This window comes from Ictalurus punctatus, chromosome 17 (genome assembly GCF_001660625.3).
Source record: "Ictalurus punctatus breed USDA103 chromosome 17, Coco_2.0, whole genome shotgun sequence".
Taxonomy (NCBI): Eukaryota; Metazoa; Chordata; class Actinopteri; order Siluriformes; family Ictaluridae; genus Ictalurus; species Ictalurus punctatus.
This window is the reverse complement of record NC_030432.2, coordinates 19,642,316-19,669,216: the sequence shown is the minus strand read 5'-3', so window position 1 is coordinate 19,669,216 and position 26,901 is coordinate 19,642,316. Positions and strand designations below refer to the sequence as shown.

Sequence of the window (26,901 nt, the reverse complement as noted above, 5' to 3'; positions counted from 1 at the left end):
GAAATGACATGAATAACATTGATTATGTTGTTACAATGACACCTGTCATGTGGTGGGATATATTAGGTAGCAAGTGAACAGTCAGTTCTCAAAGTTGATGTGTTGGAAGCAGGAAAAATGGGCAAACGTAAGAATCAGAGCGTCTTTGAAAAGGGCTAAATTGAGATGGCTTGACGACTGGTTCAGAACATCTCCAAAACAGCAGGTCCTGTGGGGTGTTCCCAATATGTAGTGAGTAGTACCTACCAAAAGTGGTCCAAGGAAGGACAACCGGTGAACCGATGACAGTGTCATGTCAGCCCAACTGATGCACGTGGGACGTGAAGGCTAGCCCATGTGGTTCGATCCCACAGAAAAGCTTCTGTAGCACAAATTGCTGAAAAAGTTCATGCTGGCTATGATAGAAAGGTGTCAGAAGACAGAATGCATTACAGCTCGCTGTGTATGGGGCTGTGTAACTGCAGATCCGTCAGAGTGCCCATGCTGACCCCGTCCCCTGCCAAAAGCACCTACAATGGGCATGTGAGCATCAGAACTGGACCATGGAGCAATGAAAGAAGGTGGCCTAGTCTGATGAATCATGTTTTCTTTCACATCTAGTGGATGGCCCGATGCATGTGCGTCGCTTACCTGGGGAAGATATGGCACCAGGATGCACTATGGGAAGCAGGCAAGCCGGAGGAAGCAGTGTGATACTCAGGGCAATGTTCTTCTGGGAAACCTTGGGTCCCAGCATTCATGTGTCATTAATTCATCCAAGTACACGGCTTCATGGCAACAATATTCCCTAATGACAGTGGCCTCTTTCAGCAGGATAATGCACCCTGCCACAGTGCAAACATTGTTCAGGAATGATTTGAGGAACATGACAAAGGTTCAAGGTGTTGACTTGGCTTCCAGCATCTGTAGGATGTTCTGAACAAACAAGTCCATGGAGGCCCCACTTCACAACTTACAGGACTTAAAGGATCTGCTGCTAACGTCTCGGTGCTAGATACCACAGCACATCTTCAGAGGTCTTGTGGAGTCCATACCTCAACAGGTCAGAGCTGTTCTGGCGGCACAAGGAGGATCTGTACAATATAAGGCAGGTGGTTCTAATGGTATGGCTGATCGGTGTATCATTTTTATATATAACACAAAACTAAAATATTTTTAAAGTATAAAGATTATAAATATGGAAAATCCACAGTATAGCTCTTAGTGAAATTAGTGAAATTACATATAAAACACAGTTTGAACAAACTTTATTAAGTGATTCAAGCTAACCTTTGTGGGAATAAGAGCATTGAGCATTGAGCTCATTGTGCAAGCAGAAATCCCCGTAGGATCATATGAAAGAATCTATTAAACATATCTGTGTGCATAAGCCAGGCAGACAGGAGACAGCGAGACCCACAACTCGATTCATTAAACAAATACAGATGGATAGACAGATAAAGAAGATAAGAGACAGATTAACAGAGACAGCTGCACAGGTTCTGTCTGTCTTTTTCACTTTCTCTCATTCTCATCCTTTTTCTTCCTATGTCTTGCTCTTTCTCTCTTATATTCTGTCACTCACACACACAAACACACAGTTTGCATAAGTTTCGATATAGATTTAACACAAAAATGCAGTTACATCACATTTAAGGAAAAGTTTAGGGGGAAAACGACAAAGCAACATTGTGACAAGTGATTTGAGTGTTTTAAACGTTATTCAAATTAGGTATATATATATTTTTTTTATTTTACTTCTCACACAATTAGTTCCTACCTGCAATTAGTTCCCATTTACTGTTTAAAAATATACGAAAAGCTGGTTTAAACGTATCCTGTCTTAGACACTACCCCTGATTAAATGTGTATAGAGATATTATAAACAAAAATAAAGCTTGGAAGAAAGAAGCAGAGATTATTGGAGTCTGTGGAGAGCGTCTGTATCTAGTACACTTAGCATGTGCGGCAAACTACTTTTTGCTAATAGCTAACGTGATGCATGGCATGTAACATGCAAATCAAACAACCACTTTTCTGATTAATACACGTATATAATTTGTGTTTAACTAGTTAAAGGAGATATATAGATTTACAGGCCCATGTTGGTTACACCAGGTTGTGGTATAAGCTAGTATAGTTACAAACCTAATATAAAGCCTGGCATGTAAAATATTAGATAACCAAAAGTTAATTGTATACTATAGTAACTGTGTGCTGTAGGCTAACCATTTTTGGCTCCTAAAAACAGACATGTTGACAAGTTCCTGACAAGTTCCAAGTCCAAGTCAAGTCTCAAGTCCCTGAGGTGGAGTCCAAGTCCAATTACTGTAATTGAAATATTAAAATTGATTACTTCTACAGAATGTCTTGTTCATTTATTCAAAATTGTATAATAAAGCACACAAGGTTTTACTTAATTTTACATTAATTACATTTTTCATACACAATAAAAAAAAAACTATTACTTTAAAACTATTACATTTGATCCAATTTTTACAAATTGAATTTGAAGCAAACTTACAGCATAACTAGCTTGATTACTCTGCTTCAAAGTGCCCTTCAGAGGGTGATTTATAACTGATTTATGATTGCTTTTCAAATGAAATGAGAGGAAGATTATCATAAGGTAAGACTTGGCTATATTTTTATTGTTTGTTGTTCATTTATATAATAGTACTTTTCCAATGGGTGATAAACACACCCTTTCTGATGCATCACGAGTGTATGTAATAAATGCTGGCTTGGTGTGTTTAGAGATGAATTGTGATATTTGCTGCTTTAGCACATACTGATAGGGAGTGAATGAATGAGGAATGAATAGAAAAGTGTGGTGTTTGATGCTGTTATGTGGAATAGTAAAGAGAGGACGTAATCAGGAATGCCAAACCAAAATGACGTGTTTTTCTCGGTCTTCAAGTCCTGTATTCAAGTCCAAGTCAAGTCTCGAATCAGTTGTTCACGAATCCAAGTCAAGTTACAAGTAACATTTTTATTTTTTTTTACCATTTAAGTGCAACTCGAGCTATGCATTGACATAGCCCTTTTCCACCGGAGCTGGAGCCAGAGCTGGAGCCCAATCTCGAACCGGGCTGCACTTTTCCACACAAAAAACCCTGGGCCAGTGCCCATATAACAAAATGACTATTATGAATACCAATTAGTATATTAAGAACATTGTTCATCCTGCCCGCTGAAATAGTGCAATAATTAAGGATAAAACGTGTCAGATTAAATCCAGGAACGATGGTATCCCAGCAGTGGTGCGCTCAAGGATATGCCCACACAACAGCCAAGCATTTTGCCCTAATCTGGAGAGCTAGCTGTAAAAAAATTAACTATTGAAAATTTAATTACTTTCAATGTAATTATTATTATTATTATTATTATTATTAATATTATTATTATTATTATTATTACTACAGCATACAACAATAGCTAATTTAGCTGAACTGAGCTACCTCGGGTAAGCTCATCGTAACATTAGAGGTAAAATATATAAAATATTTACATATTCTTACTTTTCTCTATGCCCATTGTCTCGCCTTACGAGAAGCTGCACTAACTCCTTGCAGTCCCAAACGAACCAAATGGCCGAAAGTGAAGTAAGTTTGTAAAACTGAAAACAGAGATTTGACATTTGCTGTGTATGGCGCCGTGTTTGTGTCTGTTGTGTAACTTCCACATTGTAGTGTGTTCAGTTCGCTTGTCAGTGGAAACACGAGTTCTGAGTGAGTCCCACCCTCTGGCCAAGCACCGGCTCCGGCCCCGCCACCAGCCCCGGTGGAACAGCGGCAACAGTGTACTGGCCCATGGAAAATTCACACTAGGTGGAATTGCATTATTGCACATGTAACATCCAGCTGTCTGATATAATTCTGCCTGAGCACAAGGGGACAAACTGCTCTAAGGCATAAAAGGGATTCCATAAGCTCATCTTTATAACATTATAACATTACAGTGTTTAGGTGAAGGTTTTTATAAATTCCTTTTTACTGTTTATTTTAAGAACAGACAGTTCTAGAAAAGATTTTGGTGAGACTGACTGGTCTAGCTGTTCCTGATTTTTTTCCCTACAGTTTACACAGAGTGTAACACCCCCCCCCCCCCCCCCCCCACACACACACACACACACACTCTAGGCAGGGGGTCTGGGAGGTCTGTGTCTACTGTTTAACGAAGAAAGAATGGAGAGATCCAAACAGACAGCTGTCAGCATAGACCAACAACTCAGCCTGATGAGACAGCCTGACACACACACACACACACACACACACACACACACACACACACACACACACACACACACTTGTGTATAGGGTTGGGCAAGCAAATATTCAGTTCAATTTTGTCATTGTAACTGCAGCTTTAAAGAAATCAGGATGTACATTTAGATTTCTAATAAGGAAGCCAGAAGTACAAATTTTCAGTATCCAATTATACAGTGTATCCAAGAACAGTCCCCTACAAAAGTATTAGAACAGCAGGGCCAATTATTTTGTTTTTGCTACACACTGAAAACATTTGGGTTTGAGATCAAAATATGAAGACAATAGATCAGAATTTCAGCTTTCACTTCCTCATATTTATACCTAGAACTGTTATACAACTTAAATCATGACACCTTTGGTAGCAGACCACCTAAAAACTGCATCAAGTTGGTGACCAACTGACATCACCAAACTGTTGCATTCTTCTTTTGTGATGCTTTTCCAGGCTTATACTGCAGCTACTTTCAGTTGTTGTTTGTTTTCAGATGTTTCTCCATTCAGTCTCCTCTTCAGAAGGTGAAATGCTGTTCACTTGAATTAAGGTCTGATGATTGACTTGGCCAGTCTAAAACCTTCCATTTTCCCCCTGATGAAGTCCTTTGTTCAATTGGCAGTGTGTTTTGGGTCACTGTCTTGCTGCATGATGAAGTTCCTCCTGATTAATTTAGATGTGTTTATCTGTTTAATGGCAGACAAAATATGATTTTCTATCTATATGAAAAAACGGAAGAAAAAAGAATTGGCTTGCTGTTTCAATACTTTTGGAGAAGACTGTATACAAAAGACTGTTACAGTAATGCAGTAGAATACAAGGATATAATATACTTTGTGCTAACATTCATGAACCATTGGACCCTCTAAGCAGCTAACTCAAGTTCAAGTACAAGTGGATCCTTATTGTCATCACAGCCATATACATTGTGCAGTAAACAGTGAGAAGAAATAATGTTTCTTTTAGACCCAAGGGGCAATTAAAGTGCAACAAATACTTTAATAAATATAAGAAACACACAGGGAGGTGGTATGGGAAACAGTGGGTGTTCATACAAAAATGGGCAGTAGTGCATAAATACTCAAAATAGAGCATAAATACTCCTAACTGAGGATCTGACAATGATGTTAGTTGATGCCTATAAGCACATGAAAGCACATGGAAGATATCAAAGCAGTTCCAACTTACAATTTCCACTGTCAGAAAATGCTGTTAATAAATGGCAGTTAAGGGGAACTGTGCAAGATCTGACAGACCAAGAAAACTCTCAAATATAACTGTTCATATGCTGGCCAAAGCAAATTCCCGAAATGACAGTCAACTAACTTAAACACCACTGAAGATATGTAGATAGATCTTAAACATGCTGTGTATCCAAGACAGTCCAAACATATCTCAGAACTAGAAGCATTCCTCCAGGAAGAGTAGGTGAAACTTCACTGAACGATAATAAATAGACTCCTACCAAGCTCTGACATCTGCCAAAGGGTTGTTACTAGAGTTGTTACTAAATTTCTCAGCCAATACGATAACCGATTATCCAGAGTGATATCAGCCGATACTGATACCGATAGTTCTGCCTTTTATGCCTTCTTTTAAATTAATAATGATTAACTCCACAATTCTGAAAGAAATGCAAATAAAAACTTTATTCTCTCCATTTCAACAAGTTGTTTCACCTTAACTTGTCTCATAAACAGAAAACACATTACTCTAATTAACATGAACACATGAACTAAATTCTGAAGATTAAAGTAGGATTTCTTCACTTATTGAATGTTATTAATTCCTATTAATAGAATTAACTGACTGAATTCAAAAAAAAAAAAAAAACACCTCCTGTTAGTCTCACATTCACTCACCACAAACAAAAGCATTTCTACTTCATCACTGACATCAAACTGGTAATATAGAATATCAACTTTTTATATATATATATATATATATATATATATATATATATATATATATATATATATATATATATATATATAAATTAACATCTGTATATGAAATACACTACTTTACAAATATATATTTTTTGTTCAATATATACTTTTTTTGTGAACTCATCTTCATTTGAATCTTTCAACATTTCAAAAAAAAATTGACCATACGTTGAAACTCCCGCTTCACTGCTGCTCACTTCCGGTGTACTATTTTAGCAGTTTAGAGATTACAGAGCTTACAAACAGTTTTGTCATCATTCCACACAAGAGACAAAGCAATTTAGTTTAATGGTGTTCATTAGGTATGCACCGATCAGGATTTTTACAGCTGATACCGATTCAGATACCAATCTCTTTTTTTTGTTTAAGCTTTAATCAGGAGGTCTGTCATAAACAGTTAAATGTAAGCTCTCTGCTCATGGTCACTGTTAATTGAATTCAAATAATATAATATAATTATAATATAGTAATAATATAATAATAATATAAAAATAATAGCAATGGGAGATACTGTTAGTTAATTGATAAATTAACAAGCATGAAATATTTATTTTTAAATATCTTAAACATTAAAGAGTCCTAATTAAAAGTAGACTAACACAAGCATGATCCATATTAGGAAAAAGGCTAATAGCTTTCCAAGGAAATAGTGAACTAAGCTTAATGTCAAATTGATATTAAATGCATCCCACAGTAATTAAACATCATTTAATTTCTCATTTTATTTATATTTTATGAAGTTATTATAATATCTATTTTTTATATCAAATGATTTATTTATAACTAAGCACATTTAATGTCTTTACATTTTATTAGTTTTGTTTGTTTGTTTGTTTATAAGTTTTAGATGGGTTGCCAGTGTTGCCATGTCTGCTGATAATATTGTGTATTTTGGGGGATAAAATCAAAACATGGGAACTGGAGTTGACTTTTCTACTGATATCTGGCAATCGTGAGTTTAAATAAAGTGAATGCGCTATTAGAGTTAGTGAAGGAGAGTATGCAGTGTATGTTTGTTGTATACCGTATGTTCATAGACTGAACAGTTGCTAATCTTGATTATGAATGGTGAGGAATTATTTAATAAATAAGTTTGAATTAAACCCACCTTGTTGCGTTAGCATTATTATTAATTTACTGCTGTGTCTACACGAGCAGGTCGCAGGTTCAGGTCATTTTGCGAGATCAATAAAAGATGGCGGTTTGTGATATCGGGAAGTTGAGAGAAGCAGATGATGTTCAATATTACTCTTTTCATCATAATGATTTCTTTGCAGTATTTGCACACTTGTTCGGTTGACTGAGGAGATGAAAAGCAGTGTGAAAGTAACTGTTGTGCGGTGTAGATGCATTTTGGACTTCCTGTAGTTTTTATTCCGATTGTATTACATAACTACGAAGTAAATATTTATTCACAGTCGCACAAAGTACATTTCAGTCGCAAATGCAAGTGAAATGGTCGCACTGTAGCGCCCTGTAAGTCTAACCTCAGTAACTCTAACTTTAATCTCAGTAACCCTATCCTCAGTAACCCTAACCTTAACCTCAGTAACCCTAAACCTAATCTCAGTAACCCTAACCTCAATAAGCTTAAACCTAACCTCAGTAATGCAAACTTTAACCTCAGTAACTCTAATCTTAACCTCTGTAATTGTAGCTTTAACCTCAGTAACCCTAACCTCAATATATTTAATGCTAATATGTTTTAATCTCACATAAATAAAATAAACCTAGCCCTCTTCTCACTAATTCTAATAATAATGCTAAGCCCAGTAAAATAAACCTTAACTGTAGCACCCCAAAGCAATCATTTTTGCTATTTTAACTTTATTTTATTTTTTTAATTCCCAATGACACAAAACCTCTTGTCTTCATGGGGACCATCCAAATTTTTCCTGTCAACTCTCATCCCCACAAACAGCAAACCACAGGCCCACCTTCACACACACCTACACATACACCTACGCACACACCTACACACACACACACACACACACACACACACACACACACACACACACACACACAGATACATATGAGCATGCACACCCATACAGCCATCATGGGTGGGGGCTTAGGTGCAGGCTTTGAAGCTGAAAGCTATTGAAGCATTCCCTTTCGTCCGCCCCTTTGTCCTCTCCTTTTTGCTCATTCCCTCTCTCCCCCCACCGCCTTCATGTTATCTCCTCTTCTCTACTCTTGTCCCTCTCTCCACGACACTCCTCTCATCACTCTTCCAAGAATGAAAGAGGAGCAGGTGTAGATGAGAACAGAGGACTGATAGCAATGTCCTCCCTCTATCTTCATTCTCTCATTCCCCGGATTTCTTCCAGCACATTGCAAGGACAAACATTTTTATTCAAAGGAACAAGAAGCTGAATTGACTAAGCCTGTCTGACAACTGATAAACGATTGAGCATGTCTGTTGTCTACTATGGCTAATGCACAGATACAAAACTGCTGGGAATTAAGTGTCTGAATGCAGCAGCTGGGCCTCCGTTGCTGTCACATTCGGTCTGAAATAACCAGCAAAATAGACTAAAGGAGGTTTATGTAAAGATACTCCAGCAGAACTAGAACAAACAAGACTGGCCTTGGGGAAGCATGGCTCTGTTTACACCAATAAGATTCAACTAGATTCCAGGATTATTGCAGGGCAAATCCTTAAAGCTCTTGATATTTTCCAGTCTGTAAGTAAACCCTTTCAAAGAAGTCATATCCTGTCATGAGGACACATCCATTCATTTTCCTTAGTGCTTATCCTACACAGGGTCACAGGGGAGCCTAGAGCCTTGGGCCACAAGGTGGGGGACATCCAGGACATGGTGCCCACCCATCGCAGTGCACAATCACACACACACACACACACACAAACACACACACACACACACACACACACACACACACACACACACACACACACACACACACACACACACACACACACACACACACACACACACACACACACACACACACACACACACTAAGGACAATTTGAAAATGCCAATCAGCTCATTGGACTAGGGGAGGTAGCCGGAGAACCCGGAGAAAAAAACAAAGCAGGGAGAGAACCTCCAAGCTCCGCGCACACAGGGTGGAGACAAGATTCAGCTGAGCCTGGCCAGTTCCTGGATGGGCGATCTCCTGGGGAAAACTAAAGTTGCTGCTGGAAGTGGTATTAGTGAGGCCAGCAGGGGGTGCTCACCCTGTGGTCTGTGTGGGGCCTAATGCACCATCTTTCAGATGAGATGTTAAACTGTGGTCTTTGAAAATCCCATGACACTAATAGTAAAAGAGTAGGAGTATACCCCGGTGTCCTGGCAAAATTCCCCCATTGGCCCTTCTCTATAAGGGCTCCCTATCCCCATCTCTGAATTGTTTTCATCTCTCTCTGGGCATTCTGGCACACTAGTGGTTGTTGAGGAGACCCCCTCCCCATACTATGTAAAGTGCTTTGAGTATCTACAAAAGCGCTATATAAATGTAACTGTAACTAATACTACTAACATATTGCTTTGAGATCACATGATCCAACCCAAACTACTTTACTGGTGTGATGTCATTAAAAATGGGTATGATCTCACAGGTGGTAATCCCGTCAGGTCTATGGCATGTAATACTAGTAGTTGTTAAGACCCAATTTAGAATTTTGTACAGGCATGATTTTAGAACACTGTTTCGTAAACTGTAGGATTCATACCACAGGTGAAACTTTGAATAATATATACACATTATATTTCATATGTATTTATGCAAGAGTGGGGTTGAAAAATGAGACAGCTAGTAAAAATGCTCCTCTTTTCCACTCTGTTGTAATTTTCATTACAAATCAGATTATCAGCAACAACTTGAGTGAAAAGTAAAATCTTCAAAATATTTAGATGTATTGTAGAATTTCATAGTACTTTGTATGTCCCTGTTTTGCTTTAATGACGGTGTGCTCTCGAGCTGGTATGGACTTCACAAGCCAGTGTAAAACCTGATGATCGATCAAATCCTTCAGATTGTTGTCTGATCACATGTTTTAAAGGAAGGGATAAGACTCATGGAAAGTCTGACCTTTTGCACAAAGGACTTAACATGGTTATTTATTTATTTAAACTCTAGGACAATACACATTAATAATACAAAAGAAATTTAACATGTGCCAGATTTAGCCAAATTAGCTCATTTTCATCCATAGTCCGTAGGCAGGTTGATGATATAATAACCAAATAGAAAACAAACAAACAAAATTTTCATTGCACAAATAAAAAGTAGCATACCAGAAGCTCTACAAATGCTCACACTTTTGATTAGACAGCAACCACATTTTCAACTTTCTAGAGAAGCCACAACGACTTATCATATGGTTTAATTCTTTTAGTTTTGTTGGAAGTATATTCCTCCATAAAACAAATGATAACTGGCCAAAGGTACATCTTCTCAATGGTATGTTACAATTGAGATTTTATTTTTATATATATATATATATATATATATATATATATATATATATATATATATATATATATATATATATATAACAATTTAAAATCTTAAAGACAAGTACTAAATCAGCAAATCTATTAAATTGAATTTATGAAGAATACTTAGTTAAAACACTACTATGATGAAAACTATTTGGCTTTTTATCTAAAACCTTAAGAGCTTGCTCAACCGGTTTTTAAAATAGACTTACATATTTGTAGCCATACAGTATGTGATATATATATATATATATATATATAAAAAAAAAATGTAAAAAATCATGGAACTTATAAATAACACTGCTGCCTCTTTAGTCAAGCTGTTTCTGATAAATGTAAAATTAGCTAAATTTAATTTCACTGTCTTAACAACTTTCTTCACGTTTTTTCTTTAAAAGCAAGCTGAGAATCTATTATTATTCCTAAGTATTTAAGTTCATTTACTACCTCAAGCTTCTGTCCCTGGATAAACACTTCTGCTCCCCTTTCAAAGGGAACTCAACATTTCGTTAGCTTCACGCTGTGGGAAGCACCCTCATACGTGACCAGTATCTGAAGTATGTGTGAAATCATGCTTATTTATAGCCCTGCCATGATCAGGTCATATTAAGATTTTTATACAAAAATATTAATTGCTTTGCTGTCGAAGGACCTCCTTCTTTTATATATATATATATATATAGTTTTTAAAAAATCTCCAGCTTTCCAAAAAAGTCCTCTAACAAGAACCTTCACAAGGTGAAGATGCGTTAATTCCACTTTTAAACTTTGTGGGAGACAGATGTGTGTTGGAGTGGTTTATTCCCGACCCTGTCAATCAAACACAGATTCTGCATGTATATGCCACCTGTCAAAACACTTGTGAAACATGCCGAAGCTTTATTTAGCTGTTGTCACGTGACATGAGTGTTTGGAATCACACTTTGCAGCACTGTCTCAAAACATCTACGCTTGAGAATGCTAGATCGCTAAGCTTAAGCTAGTTTAGTGAGTCTAGTAAACTTGATAATGCATAGCTAACCATGTGGTAACAGTGGTATTAAACAAAGTTATGGATTATTCAGCAAAAACATGCTAAGTAGTGGTTAATGCATGTGGTGTATTTTAGTTAATTTAGTCAAACTAGCTTCATATTAGCAACTATCCAGCACCTAACCCGGTATAACTGTGTTTAACTGATGTCTCATCTGGCCATTTCTGGAGCTTAATTTCAAGGTATGCTGTTGCAGCTGCTGAATAGCTGATAGCTTAATAATGATTGCAAAGCAGCAACCTGAAGGCCAAGAAAGTAACGTGCGACTTGGGAACATGAATTTGGTGTGGTACTATTTCATAGGAAGCAGGCATAAGAGCCTGATAAAGAGCCACAGGCATAAGAGCCTGATAAAGAGACTGTAAAAAGGCTAATGAACTCTGCACTGGCTGTTTGCTAGCATGGCTATTTAAGCTGTGTACAAGTAGAGGCTGTGCTGTTTTGAATTATGAAGGCTCACTTGATCTAGTGGTTGCTGCAGTAGCATATCAGTGACAAGAAGAAAACAAAACAAAGCAAAAAAATACAACATACAAGGGCTAACGACACACTTTGTTAAATGGTTCTGACGAGGCCCACTCCTCTTCACAACGCCTCTGTGTAGCGCCTGTGGAGCTGGCTATTGACGCAGTGGCCTTGCTCTTAGCCGCTAACCTGCACGGGGTGATTCATCTTGAATTAGCCCATTATAAAACATATCACATGGACACTGGGAATCCAATTAAGGTCCTGCCTCATCCTTTACTCTCCGTTTCTCTCCCTTTTCTTGCCTCCTCACTCCCCTCACTAAAGACATTATGCCGTTTGTATTAGATTTGCGAAGGTAGATTTAAAGCAGGCGCTCCCATGCCCAAGTCTGAAAGGAATGGTGGTGTGGAGAACGAGAAGTTATGGTGCAAAACAACTGGGAAATCAGCACAAATGGATAAAACCGAGTGCTACCTCAATATTGGTATTATTCTGTTTAGCAGCATAATATTCAGCTGTACAAATTGTTTCTCACAACAGATGATGTACAAGTTAACGATGTGCGGCTCTTTTAGCGGTCGTCGATGGTACATAATATATTCGTAATATAATCAAATCCCCATCTGTGTGAGACTTTTGGCACAGCCACATACAGATATATCCGATGTACAGAAACTACTTATATACGTGTTTCATTATTAAAAATGAAATAATCTACACACAGAGCTGTTTAAACCTAGTCCATAAAAAGATCCAAATAATCAACAGTGGTTTAATAGTGATATATGATACGGTATATTGTGTTCATTTCATGCATCTTGATAATATATTGGGATTTATGTCCACATTAAAAATGCATCAATACACATTTGGTTGATATTCAATTCAATTCAGTTTTATTTGTATAGCACTTTTAACTATGGACATTGTCTCAAGCAGCTTTACAGAAACATAAACACAGGATACATATTTTAAATGTGTGAATTTATCCCTAATAAGCAAGCCGGTGGTGATGGTGGCAAGGAAAAACTCCCTAAGATATAATATTGATATACTACATGCAGTCACTCAACCCACATCAGGAAGGAAGTTTAAGACCCATTTTAGTGCTATTCAAGTCTTTGTACAAGTTGGACTTAATGTTTAATAACATTTCTTAATAATACTGTAATTCATGACTCACACCGTCCATGACCTCCATACAGTGTGTTGCCTTATTAAATGTGGTTGAGATGCATGCAAAAAAGCAACATTCAGGAAAGTGTGTAGTTTGAAAAATCATATAGAGTATATAATGTCAACATTTCACCATGAAAAGGGGTCTCCCCAGCAGTCACACACACCAAGGTAATATTTAATAGAATTACAGACTCATATAGACCAAACTCCATAGACACTGACTCCAACCCTACTTTTATGTGGGTTTTATTGCCAGATAGATACCAATACTGTTTTAACAGAAGTTGACAATTGAAATATAGCATATAAATCAGAAACCTTAAGAAATGTACTGGTTCAGTTGAATTGAATTTAAAAAAATAAGGATAAAGCAGAGAAAATAATTTTATTGAAGCATGAGCACTTCTTATGACTGCTCTGTATTTGGATTTGTTATCACCTGAGAGATATCATATAGCAACTATTTCAGGGAACGTCTTGTGAATTTCAGTTGGCAAAGGCGTGTGATAAAGCAGGTCTTCACACACATTCTTGCAAATGTGTCAGTGGAGAGTGATAAATGTGTAAGCTGTATTACTGGTGCAGGTGCCTGCATGAGTGAGATTCTCTTCATCCCTTACTCTCTTGCCATTGTCAGTAAAACCTGCTCCATTCCCAGGCTAAAAAAGAAAGAAAGCCACCAGAGTCGTCACAGCAAACCCTCCCCCGTGCACCCTTCTTTCAAACGCACACTTGTTCCAGTCTCTAGCGGAGCAGACGACGCAAGAGGTGAATGGTGGATGACAGAAGAAGAAAACAGGCTTTTAATGCCCCCTGCCTGAGCCATATGGGTCGGCTCCCATCGCAGCAGTGAGAGAGGGAGGGGGAGTGAGAGACACAAGGAAGAGAAATGAGAGAAATAGAGAGAGAGAATATTTGCACATGTATCTTTTCTTCAGGGTGAAATTGTATGGTCTGATGCCAGCCTGCTGCTTGTGAATTCTCTGTGTTGGTCGGAGTTAAGTTTTAGCACGTCCCTGACCTCAGTTGGCAGCAGGCATGTGTTAGTAATTGATTATACAAAATACTGAAATATTCAACAGGCAGGGTGTTGTAATTGTGAACTATTTAATGTGTCTTCACTACCTACACAGAAGACAGTTGTCTAGAGAGAACATTTTTGAGCTGGAATCTGAGACATCTGCCTACTAGGGTATCTTATTTTGATGATATTCCCAGTGACAGCTGGTTATGTTATAAAACGTGTGGACTAAGATCTAATATCTATCAATAGCTTTAATGAGCAATGCTTGATAATGATGAGGTCTCATTAATGGCATAATAAGAATGATGTCAGGCAAATTATTATACACTGCCACACACACACACTTTTAGACAGATTTGTTATTTCATTTTTTTTTTTAAATGTCACGAGTCTGTTATGCAGTACTGGACTCCTGCCGAGTTTCCTCTGAAAACTGAATTTGGCTAATCAAAGGGAACTTCTCAATCACTGCTAAGACATTGAAAAATGTATCAGCAAAGAAAGCTGAAAAATATCAGCCAAAATGGAGATCGAATCTAGAGGGAGTGTCAGGTGATTCATGATTGTCACTGACTACGTTTACATGTTTACATCAAATTCTGTTTAAGGTCTATATTCGGGTTGCAGGCACGTTCCAAATAAGATGTTTAAATGTATACAGCCATTGGAATATTCTTGAATATACAGTTGTTGTAAGTATGCCTGAGTTGCTATACAGCTAAGCATCTGTTAGCACCTACAATTCCATGAGGACTGAGCATGTGCATACAGTATATCTATTTTCAGTGGATTTTCTGAATAAAGTGTAAAATACAACACATTATGATTAAAACAGGCATATTCCAAGGGTGGGAATCACAATTTGGGGAATCAGAATATTGTCTTAATCTGAATCGGCCAATCGGATTGCGGCATTTACATGACTCCGTTCTAATTTGAATATTGCCAAATTGTTATTAGTATCGGAATATTGAAATGGATGTAAACATAGTCTTTGATTGACTGCATGAATCTGCAGTGTGGGTTAAAAATAAATCAGCGCCAGATTCTACTTCTTACAATTCTGTGTATTTTTATTAATTTTTTTATGCCATTGGTGGTTCTAATGCACTTGGTTCCACAAAAATCCAAAACAATCCACTTTAAAACCTTTGTAACATAAAATAATTTAATAATATGTGGATTTTGAAGAATTAAACCTTGTATTGATGTTATTTTATTTTTAAAAGTCAGTGTGGGTCTTAGACCTGCTACTTTATTTAAACCAGCCACCCCGGCCTATTATTCACCAGACCAGACTTCCATAAAAGGAATAAGTAATACATTTCTACCTATAACTGATGGAATACATTTACGAATACACCCAAGTTGCAGCTTAACTCTAGAACTAATTCTTAACATCTTCTTTGTTAATTAAAACACTAGCATAATTAATAAGTCATTAAACATATAGTTACTATAACACCATTTGACAAGCAGTATATGTAGCTCACTGGCTAGCATTAGTCAACTCAGGGTCTTAGAAAAACTGACCTGATGTGGTCTTCTGCTGTTGTAGCCCATCCACCTCAAGGTTTGATGTTTTGTGCATATTGGGATGCTTTTCTGCTCACCATGGTTGTAAAGAGTGATTACTGTATATGAGTTACTATATCCTTCCTGGAAGCTCGAACTAATCTGGCCAATTTGCTCTGAGCTCTCTTATCAACAAGGTGCAGACTCTCATAGGACCATCACAGCTGACAGGATTTGTTTGTTTGTTTGTTTGTTTGCACCATTCATTGGAAACTCTAGAGACTGTTGTGTGTGAAAATCCCAGGTAGTTTCTGAAATAGTCAAACCAGCCTATCTGGTACTAACAACCATGCCACAGTTAAGTGGAAAACTTCACGTTTTCCTCCATACTGATGTTTAATGTGAATATTATCTGAAACTCTTTACCTGTACCTACAGGATTTTATGCACTGTGCTGCTGCCACATGATTGAATGATTGGGTAACTGGATCCGGAAAAGGTTGCATGTGGAATATAATTGAGACCCCACCCCCCACCCCCCAGTCTGCATCCATTAATATAAAAAGACAAGCATAGGACCAGATATTATTTGGGTGGTGGATCATTCTCAGCAGAACAATGCCACTGACAGGGTAATGACATGTTGGTTGGGTAAAGCAGAGCTAAATTATTGAGCATAGAAACAGTTGGGCTGTATACCTACAATCTAACCTTTATGTTGGAGTTACCTTTTTAAATGGTCTGTGGGTCTTGCTACAGGGGAGATGTACTAAATGAAATGGCAAGTGTACATTGTCCAGCAGCATGAATTAAATGACTGAACTTAAAAGATGTCCATAGGTCATATTCACCTAAATATTAAACTGCTTGTTTGTTGTTGATGCAAATCAATAAAAACTCTATTTCTAGCTCTAACTCTATAAGTTCTAACTCTGTTTAAATTTTCTTTCTTTCCACTAAGACACTATTGAGCAATTAAGAGCAAGTAAGTAAACAACAAATGCATTAGAAGTTTTGATAAATCTTCGGTTAATGTTTGTGTGGAGTTTCACATTCTGTGCATGTCTGCATGGGTTTTTCTCAGGTTCTCTGGTTTCCTCCCACCTACTAAAACCATGCTGGTTGGTGGATTGGCTACACTAAATTGCCTTAGGTGTGATGTCCCATCAAGGGTGTATTCACACCCATCACACCCAGTGTTCCTGGGATAGGCTCTGGATCCTCTGTGACCCTGAACAGGAAAAAGCAATTACTGTAGATGAATGAACAAATAATGTTCTGCTAATGTGGCCTGTGGTCAACTTATATCCAATAAAATGAGGTGAGTATAGCTAAAACCATAAGAAGAGGTTCAACTCCTGCTGAGTTGATGACTCATGAGATGGGTCTACAGCCACTGCAGACTAATTTTACAGAAAGACTGGCTAACAACACGTTTGCTGGATAGATGACTGCATTCTTCTTTCCGCACTTTTCTTTACTTCACTGATGTAAGCAATGTACTTGGTAACTCAGCTACAATGCACTCAAGCCATTCATGTATTAACATGTTTTCATGCACATACAATACATGAGACTTAAAAGGGTTTAATCCAAATGAATGAAGAATTTGAGGAAAACTGCTGCTTTGAGTAGCTAGCTAATCTCTCCACATAAACTAAATCTAAACTTTAGGAACCTTTCCATGCATTCCAATTTACTTAAATTGTGTTTTTACTTCACTCGGGGGTGCTAAGGGTGCAATGTTCTTCCACACCAATTACATGGAAATGCATGGCTCAGCACGAAAAATCGGCAGGGTAAAGTATGGCTTAGTTGAGTAAGGGCAGGGACGAGTGACCCACTTCCAGCTGAAGCATCGGTTAACCAAGTGAGTCAGTTAGCCATGGTGCAATGTAGGCTGATAATTGATTATACAATACCCTATTATATTCAGCGTGCAATATATTGTTATTATGGACATTTAGTTGCAGTTGTAATTGTGAGTTTGTTCACAGAGATGCTTACTCTCAATTTTAAAGGAGTATAAGCACACACACACACACACACACACACACACACATATATATATATATATATATATATATATATATATATATATATAGAGAGAGAGAGAGAGAGAGAGAGAGAGAGAGAGAGAGAGATAGATATATAGATATATTACATTAAAATTACATTTTATTTATTTATTTATTCAATTTCACTCATTCAACCCCACTGCCTCTGTTAATGCTACATATGTCTTGTGGGTCACATTTTTGGTCCGGAATCTCTGGGCTGGAAACATGGAGAGAGAAAAAAAAGGAATATCCATGGCACAAAATATTGGCACTCACAGGTCTACAAGTGATTATAAAAAGTACACTCTGCAATTCTAAAGCATGGTTGTGGTTTTACCTAAAACGAGAAGCTAACAAGTGCGAATAAATGTAAAGTGAATAAAGTGTAATGTGCGTCAAGAATCTGATGGAGGATACAGCTACAAATAAACATAATCTGATTTTTTCCAGTGAAAACTTTTTTATGGCTTTGCAATCATCGGAGCATGAAAATACAATACTGTAGCATGCTCAGGCCAATGAGGCACAAAGTAATATACCATGATCAGGAAGGTGGTTTGCCCAGGGTGATGCTTAGCCATTGCACTCCAACTGTGCTGACTCTTGCAAATATCCCTAATGTTGGAATCTAGACTGCATAATTTCATATAATGGGAACCTACTTTTGCACTGTCTCTTGATTCTTTCAGATTGAATCCAAGGGCTTGTAAAGGTTGATGGAAGTCATGGGCATGATATTAATACCCTAGTGTACTGGTATGGCTGGGCTTTTGAGCAAGCTATTTAAAATAAAAAATAAAAAATGTCCTGAAATGCATTCAATTTATTTAATTGAAGCATTTGTAGCATGTTTTGGGATTCTGGTGCTAGTTTGCTGGTTGGTGCTTTTATTATTCCTGTGGGAAGTTAGCAGTTGCTTGTCATGCCGATGTCACAGTTGACAAATTCAACAATCTCAAACGTAAGTAACAATGGTCAAGTTTTGCTGTTATTTCCTATAAACAAAATAGCAAGAGCTTCTTTTCTCGCTCACCATATTCCTTCCATCCATCCATTTTCATACTGCTGGAGCCTATCCCAGGGAACTCATGGCACAAGGCAGGGGACCAACCTATCACAGGGCACAGCTGCATACACACATTCCCACACCTATTCACACACTGGACAATTTGAAAATGCCTACAATGCATGGACTAGGGAGGAAACCAGGGTACCCGGAGGAAGTGGGGGTGGGATTCAATCCCTCAACCCAGTGATTTGACAAGAGTGTAAACTGAATGTGTGTGAAACTTATGGTTTCTTATTCAGCACTTCCTTTTGGCCCAACACACACACACACACACACACACACACACACACACACACACACACACACACACACACACACACACACACACACACACACACACACACACACACACACAGAGTCCCATTTCTGACACTCCATCCGTCAGACACCCGCACCCCATGCCTCATTAGGATCCCAAATGTAGCTGCGAAGAAAAGTGTTAAGCCTAGGTCTGGCGCTGTGTGTCACCTTTTCGATATGTGCAGAACCATTAGTGGTCCAGGCCGAGCTATCTGTCATTGCTAAGGATGACCGTTGCTTCTCAAGCATAACCCCCATCCACACAGTGAGAGCGCTGGTTCTGCTTACTTTGCACATTGATCCACACAGTGCGCGAGACGATGGGATGACTAGTTTCAGAACGGCCCACTTGGCATTCGTAGGGGGAGTCGTCTTCCAGGCGGACGTTTTCAATCTGGAGATGGTATTGCCCTTCAGGAGAATGAGAGAGAGAGGTGCAGGGTGAGTTTTTTTCCTGCACAAAATACCTGTTGTGAATGCCATTAAATAATTATTTGAGTTAAAGCTTAGTATTAAGCTACTATACCACCGAGCTGTTGAATTCATGAATCTGATTGGTAGGAAAGCTATTCTATAGTGCCCAGAGACTTGTATGGCAGATGCTCCACATGAGCTAATGTTAATAATAAAAAGATCTAAAACATATGTCTTGTTATTCAATAAAGATGAATAATAATTGATATGGTGAACTTTTCTGTAAGAGCATGGCTATTCAATATTCATTTAAGGAGCTTCAGCACTTTGTAACAGTAGAAGTAAAAGTTTTCTTCCATGGGAAGTCTTCAGGACAGAGGACTTTCTCGGGTACATGATGAGGTGTGTATTATTTTTTATTATTAACTTCAAGAGAGAAAAAAGATACTGGTGAAGGAATGACTGTGTATATCTGCCATAATGAAAGTAATATAACTATAAATGTCCAAAAAGTATGAAACATACGTTAATACATTTTTAATTGTAATCATTGTAATCATCAATTGTTGTGGTATAAGAGGAATAAAACACTTTGGGACATGCTGGTTTATATCATTGTGCTTATTCAAATCTGTTATAGTTTTATAGTAATAATCATTCACTTGTTGGACTTGGTGGTCAATAACAGGACGTTCCACAACATTAAATGTAACTTCAAATGATTAAAATGTAGGACACGACATTAATTGATAATTTTAAAAACGGAAATTGTTAGTAAATTGCTGTGCTGTAAGAGGAATGAAACACTTCAGAGCATGCTGTTATTAGAAAATAACAGGAGTGGTAATAGGAACTCTGCTTCATGTCAGGCCACACTGCATCACCACATATCTGCCAGAGCCATATCTCCCTGCAGTTCTTGCCTGGTTTCTCACTGAAGCTAAGCAGGGTTGAGCTTGGCCAGTACCTGGGTTGGAGACCTCCTGGAGTAAACTAAGGTTGCTGCTAGAAGTGATATTAATGCTCAGCCTGTGGTCTGTGTGGTTCCCCAGGACAAGGGCCTATACTGTAAAAATAGCACTGTCTTTCAGATAAGATGTTAAACTACAGTCCTGACTCTCAGTGGTCATTAAAATACAGAACACTTCTTGTGAAGAGTAGGGGTATATCACGGTGTCTTGGCGAAACTTCCCCATTGGCCCTTCTTTATCAGGGCCCCCTAATAATCCCCATCTCTGAATTGACTACATCACTCTCTCCTCTCCACTAATAGCTGGTGTGTGGTGTGAGTTCTGGCACACTATGGCTGCCGTTGCATCATCCAGATGGACGCTACACACTAGTGGTGGTTGAGGAGATTCCCCCACCCCATACTATGTAAAATGCTTTGAGTGTCTAGAAAAGCATTATATAAATGTAACTGTAACTAACTAAATAACACCCCACTGTTGATTACTTTTTGATAACTGCATACCCCAGTGTTTATTCCTTGCTTTTTAGATTTATAGGAATCCTTCTAGAGTTTTTGTCAAATAGCATCTCCTAATATGCATTACTGAATTTGTACAGGATGTTCATTTAATATGAGCAATTATTGCCACTAAAGGAAGACTTTATTCTATTTGATGTTGTCCCATTTTTTACTGTGTGAGATCCATATATTATTTACAAGATGAATATTGTGCCGCCAAGGGGTTAGTTCACTCAGCTCCGGCTCTGTGACGATTAATGGCTCCTCTGCAAACTCTAGGCACGCTGTTTGAGCCTTGAACATTTTTTTCTCTCTCTTTCCCTTCAGAAGAAAACTAACATGCAGAAAATAGTATCTTAGTATGACAACCCACTGCAGCTGGGAAAAAAGAGGTGTCAACCAAGCTGGCAAGATAATTAACACCAACCAGTAGCAATTTTCGGATCAATGCTATCATAGAAGGAGAAGAAGGCACTTTAAAATTATTAATTATTTTCCACTCTCTTGGAGTTGCACTTAGTAAATGCTGCAATGATGTTTGTGTCGAGGATGATGGGGAGAGTGTGCTTGTGTTTATGTGAGACCAGTAATTATGCCTCTGACATCCAGCATGCAATGCTGACAAGAAGCATTTCACGTGTTCATTTTCTCTCATCGGGGTGTGTGTGTGAGCATGTTAGTGTGTGTGTATGCCTGTCTGTCAAAGTTGAACATCACTATAGCTATGTGAAATTAGTTAAAATCTTTCATGTGTATTTATACCACCTCAAGGCAATACCATTTACTATGGGGCAATTGTTAAATCTGTTATGAAGTAATATCTGCATTGTTTAATTATCAGATAAAGACAGAATGAACTATTTTATAAAGTAGAATAACGTACTAACTTTGGTCTCTACAGAACAGATGCGTCTTCCGTGGCCCTTATTTAACCTTGCATTTAATTGCTGATGGCTTTTTGCAGACACTGCCTGCCACACCTGCTACATGCACCATGACTATTGAGTGCTGTAACCCTCCAAGCAACAAACTTAATTTCCCCTTATTTAACCCTAATGGCCACTGAGTATAGCAATGATTCAGCGCCAGTTTTGGTGCTCCAAAAACGAGCTGCTCATTTCTCAAAACTGGATCTTGAATGCTTAAATTAGGACTGTTTTTGATAGTGCTTCAGAGAGCTGTTTGCAAAATACACAATGCTCATGGGTCTCCATGTTACCATAAATGACTCCAGGACACTTACATGAAAGTATTACTAAAATATCCATTATCACCTATCAGAGTGTGGAATTTCATTAGAACAAACAAGTGTTCAATGTACAAGTGCACTATATAATGTTCTACACAAGTATATGTGCATTATACTGTATAGTATTCTACATACAAGTGCACTACAGTATATAGTGTTCAACACTATTATGCACTATATATTGTGTTCTACATAGGGGTGCATTTTCTGCATGGGGTTTACACAATCTGCATAGGGATGAACTAAATATTGTGTTTTACATAGGGGTGCACTAAATGCGGTTGGATACATTAAACAGTGGTGCTTGAAAGTTTGTGAACACTTGAGAATTTTCTATACATCTGTAAAATATTACCTCAAACTTCACACAAACATTTTCAACACAAATAATAAAAGCAGACAAAGAGAACCCAATTAAACAAATGAGATTATATATATATATATATATATATATATATATATATATATATATACATATATATATATATATATATATATTATACTTGGTCATTTATTTATTGAGGAAAATGATCCAATATTACATATCTGTGAGTGGCAAAAGTATGTGAACTTCTAAGATTAGCAGTTAATTTGAAGGTTTAATTAAAGTCAGGTGTTTTCAATCAATGGAATGATGATCAGGTGTGAGTGAGCACCTTGTTTTATTTCAAGTGCAGGGATCTATCAAAGTCTAGTCTTCACAACATGTTTGTGGAACGGTGTCATGGCAAGGAGATTTCTGAGGACCTCAGAAAAAGAGTTGTTGATGCTCATCAGGCTAGAAAAGGTCACAAAACCACCTCTAAAGAGTTTAGACTCCAGCAATCCACAGTGAGATTGTGTACAAATGGAGAAAATTTAAGGCCATTGTTACCCTCCCCAGGAGTGAACCAACGAAGATCACCTCAAGATGAAGACTTGTAATAGTCCACGAGGTCACAAAGGAGCCCAGGGTAGCTTCTAAGCAACTAAAGGGATCTCTCGCATTATCTAATGTTAATGTCCACGAGTCTACCATAAAAAGAACACTGAACAATAATGGTGTGCAAGGCAGGGTTGCAAGGAGAAAACCACTGCTCTCCAAAAAGAACATTGCTACCCGTTTACAATAAGACCAAAATAATTTTTTGGTTTAAATCAGAAGGGCTATATGTGGAGAAAGGAAAACAGTGCATTCCAGCATAAGAACCTTATCCCATCTGTGAAATATGGTGGTGGTAGCATCATGGTTGTCTCCTGGTCTGACCTTGACACAAAGCAAGGTCATGGTCATGGCAAAAGGAGAAATGAGGGGACATGAATATGGATGGTTTATACCATAAGAAGGTGGGGGGAGGGGAGGAAGGACATGAGCATGGATTTGTTAACATAGACAGAGACTTCAGGGATGAGAAGGGGGTTTCTCTGTGATGATTCAGCAGCCAATAAACAATTTACAATATGGGAAGGTGATCTTAGACATTTCCTTATTCTGTAAAATGGTACAAACCACTTTAAATATGGTCATGAGATGAGTTGAAGTAACAGATATAAAGAGATGGGAATATTCATTGTGAGGAAGCAAAGATGTGGTAGGTGTGGGAGTGAGATGAGCACAAGGAGCAGGACACAGTGTGTGTGGCCAAGACAGACTTCTACTGTGCAACGGTCCACAGGCCAGACAGCACAGCTCACTGAGACAAAAAGTGGCAGAACTGGTCATGGAAAGAGGCTTTACTAGCTGACATATTTCTAAGACTGGGGTACATCTGATATTGTGAGTATGTAATTAAGATGTGTATACATATTATATGCTGCCATGCTTCAACTGAGAGCAAGGAATGTTTATGCTATGCATGCTACCCAGACATCGATACGTTACCTTGCTTATATTGATTATCATATCATATAGATATAGAATGTGATGATGTGTCGCTCTAACCTTTGAGTATATTAATGAGTATAATTAGCAGTATTACTGAAAGTAATGTAATTGGAGTAAGTGGATATCCTAATGCTTATTTGCATTATGTTTTATAGAGGATTTGCAGGAGTGCTATGAATGGTTTTCCATGTATTTTACATTATAGTACTTATTGAAAATAATACTTGATTCTAGATGGTGGAGAGATGATTAGTTAATGGATTATGGAGAATCCTGTCAATGAATGACTCAACTAGACAACTAGAATAACTATGGCAGCTAGAATTGTGTCAATGAGAAACTTGAATCATGTCAGTGAGAAATGTACTTAGTGAAATACCAATGCTTTTGCTGAAGTAACAAATACGTGGATAATTGTTTATGTATTCATTCATTTTAAAATAAACTATATAATCTTTATAATACCCTGATTTCTGGTTTACTTTACATAAGTACAGTCAATTGTAAGAATAGTATTAGATTTTACCATGAGGCCTTTTGCATTTCCATCGCTATATCCTAAGTCACTGCATGAGTTGTAATATTCCGATAATACTTCTGTGGTAATGGCAAGATTAAAACATTTTCTGAGCTAGTGTTTCAATTGTACAGCATTGAGAAAGATAAATAAACTTCTTACACCTTCTTACGAGTTATTATGTGTAAGGGTTCCTGCATTGTTACTAAATTAATTCCCTTAGCATGCAGAACCATATAGCCATTGTGAAGAAATTAAGTAGTTATTCAGAACAAGCCTCTGTGGTAGGAAATGGCAAGAAATGTGATCTAAGTGGCTTTGAACATGAAATCATTGTTGGGATCAGACTGAACTAGTGACAACTGAAACAGCTCCTGGGACTTTCACAAAAAAAGTCTCTAAAGTTTATTGAAAATGGAGCAAAAACAGAAAGAAACATCCAGTGAGTGGCAGTTCTGTGGGTGCAAATGGCTTATTAATGAGAAAGATGACTTTTATGGCCACAGTTTATCAACATTCTAATGACTACTGTTAGCACTATAACACACCATGTAAAAATGAATACATGTTACTGTAAGTTGGATCTACAAACATGGCACTGAATTCAGGGTACCACAATGGCCACCACATTCACTAGATATTATCAATTGCCTTTGGGATGTAAAAGAAAAGCATTCAAACAGTTGAAAAACAGAGGAATGAGAAAAGTTTCAGGCTTGTAGCTGAGGTATTCTTATATAATGCTTCACTATTATCAATAATTATATACATACTGTGCAAAGCAAAGGGAAACAAACTCTATTTCTGTAAAGGAAACCAATCTTTTGATGCCATTATAAATGAAAATTGTTTTGTACCCAATCATCTACACAGATATATATGCATACATACAGTTGCAATCAAAATTATTCAACCCCCATTGCAAATCAGGTTTATTGTCAAAATAAAGGTTGTAATAACGAATGGAGGAGTGCAGAAAGCCTGCAACACCACAGGGTGGACAGCTGATGTAGGCACCTTAGGAATATAATCCGGCATAGGATACAGGAAGGCCTTGACTAATCCAGGGGCAAAGTCAAGGCAGGAAGGGGCAACAGAGAGTGCTTGTAGATCTCCTACTTGCTTGAGAGATGTCAGGGCCAGCAGAAGAGCTACCTTTAGAGTCAGAAGCTTCTCAGAGGCTGACTCTAAAGGCTAAAATGGGGCCCCTGACAGACCTTCCAGGACCACAGAAAGGTCCAAGGATGAGCCTGCAGATCGGCCTCAGCCGCATGACACCACGCATGAACCTCGAAGTTAGAGGATGTTGCCCCACAGAGGCTCCATCAACAGGGGCATGGCTGGCCGAAATGGTGGCCACGTAAACCCTGACTGTAGAAGGAGCCCACCCCGCTGAGAAATGTTCTTATAAGAACTCCAGGACTGTAGCTATTGTGCAGTTTACTGGGTCTACAGTGGATCCCTGCAGATGGGAATCTCCCAAGGAGTGCCATCTAGCAGGGATATTATCTCTGAGAACCATATTCGAGCTGGCCAATAAGGTGCTACTAGCAGCAGACATAGACTGTCTTGGCGAACCCTCGCTAGAACTTGTGGGAGCAGAGCGATGTGGGGAAAAGCATACAGATGTGACCTCGGTCACATGTGCACCATGGCGTCCAGCCCTAATTGTGCGGGAGGAGTGAGGGCAAACCACAGCGGGCCGTGTGTTGTTTCCTCGGAGGCGAACACATGCAGTCCTGCTTGGCCAAACCTCGCCATATGGACGCCACCACTTGTGGATGGAGCCACCAATTCCTGGGCATCAGCCCCTGCCTCTACAGGATGTCTGCCCCCATATTCCCAGAATGTACATTGCACTCCCTGACAAACTTTCCTTCTGCACAGAGAAGATTTAGAAGAATTTAGAAGAACTAAGAAGAATTAGTTGCGCCTGCTTGAACAGGGGGCACGGACATAATCCTCCTTGGTGGTCAATATATGAGACCACCGGTGTGTTGTCTGTAAACACATGGTGACTTCTCAAATGAGGAAGAAGGAATTTCAGTGCTAGAAATATGGCCCACATTTCTAGG

At 38.2% G+C, this 26,901-nt stretch overlaps 1 protein-coding gene across 2 annotated transcripts in view; it reads right to left on the bottom strand.

The window, feature by feature from the left end:
* The window catches only part of nphs1 (NPHS1 adhesion molecule, nephrin), a 160,330-nt gene that overhangs the window by 113,325 nt on the left and 20,104 nt on the right, over positions 1-26,901 (bottom strand). For both annotated transcript variants that reach the window (XM_017491282.3, XM_017491280.3), the window contains exon 4: positions 19,600-19,722. In XM_017491282.3, the coding sequence (XP_017346771.1) occupies positions 19,600-19,722 (123 nt within the window). The remainder of the gene's footprint in view (positions 1-19,599; positions 19,723-26,901) is intronic.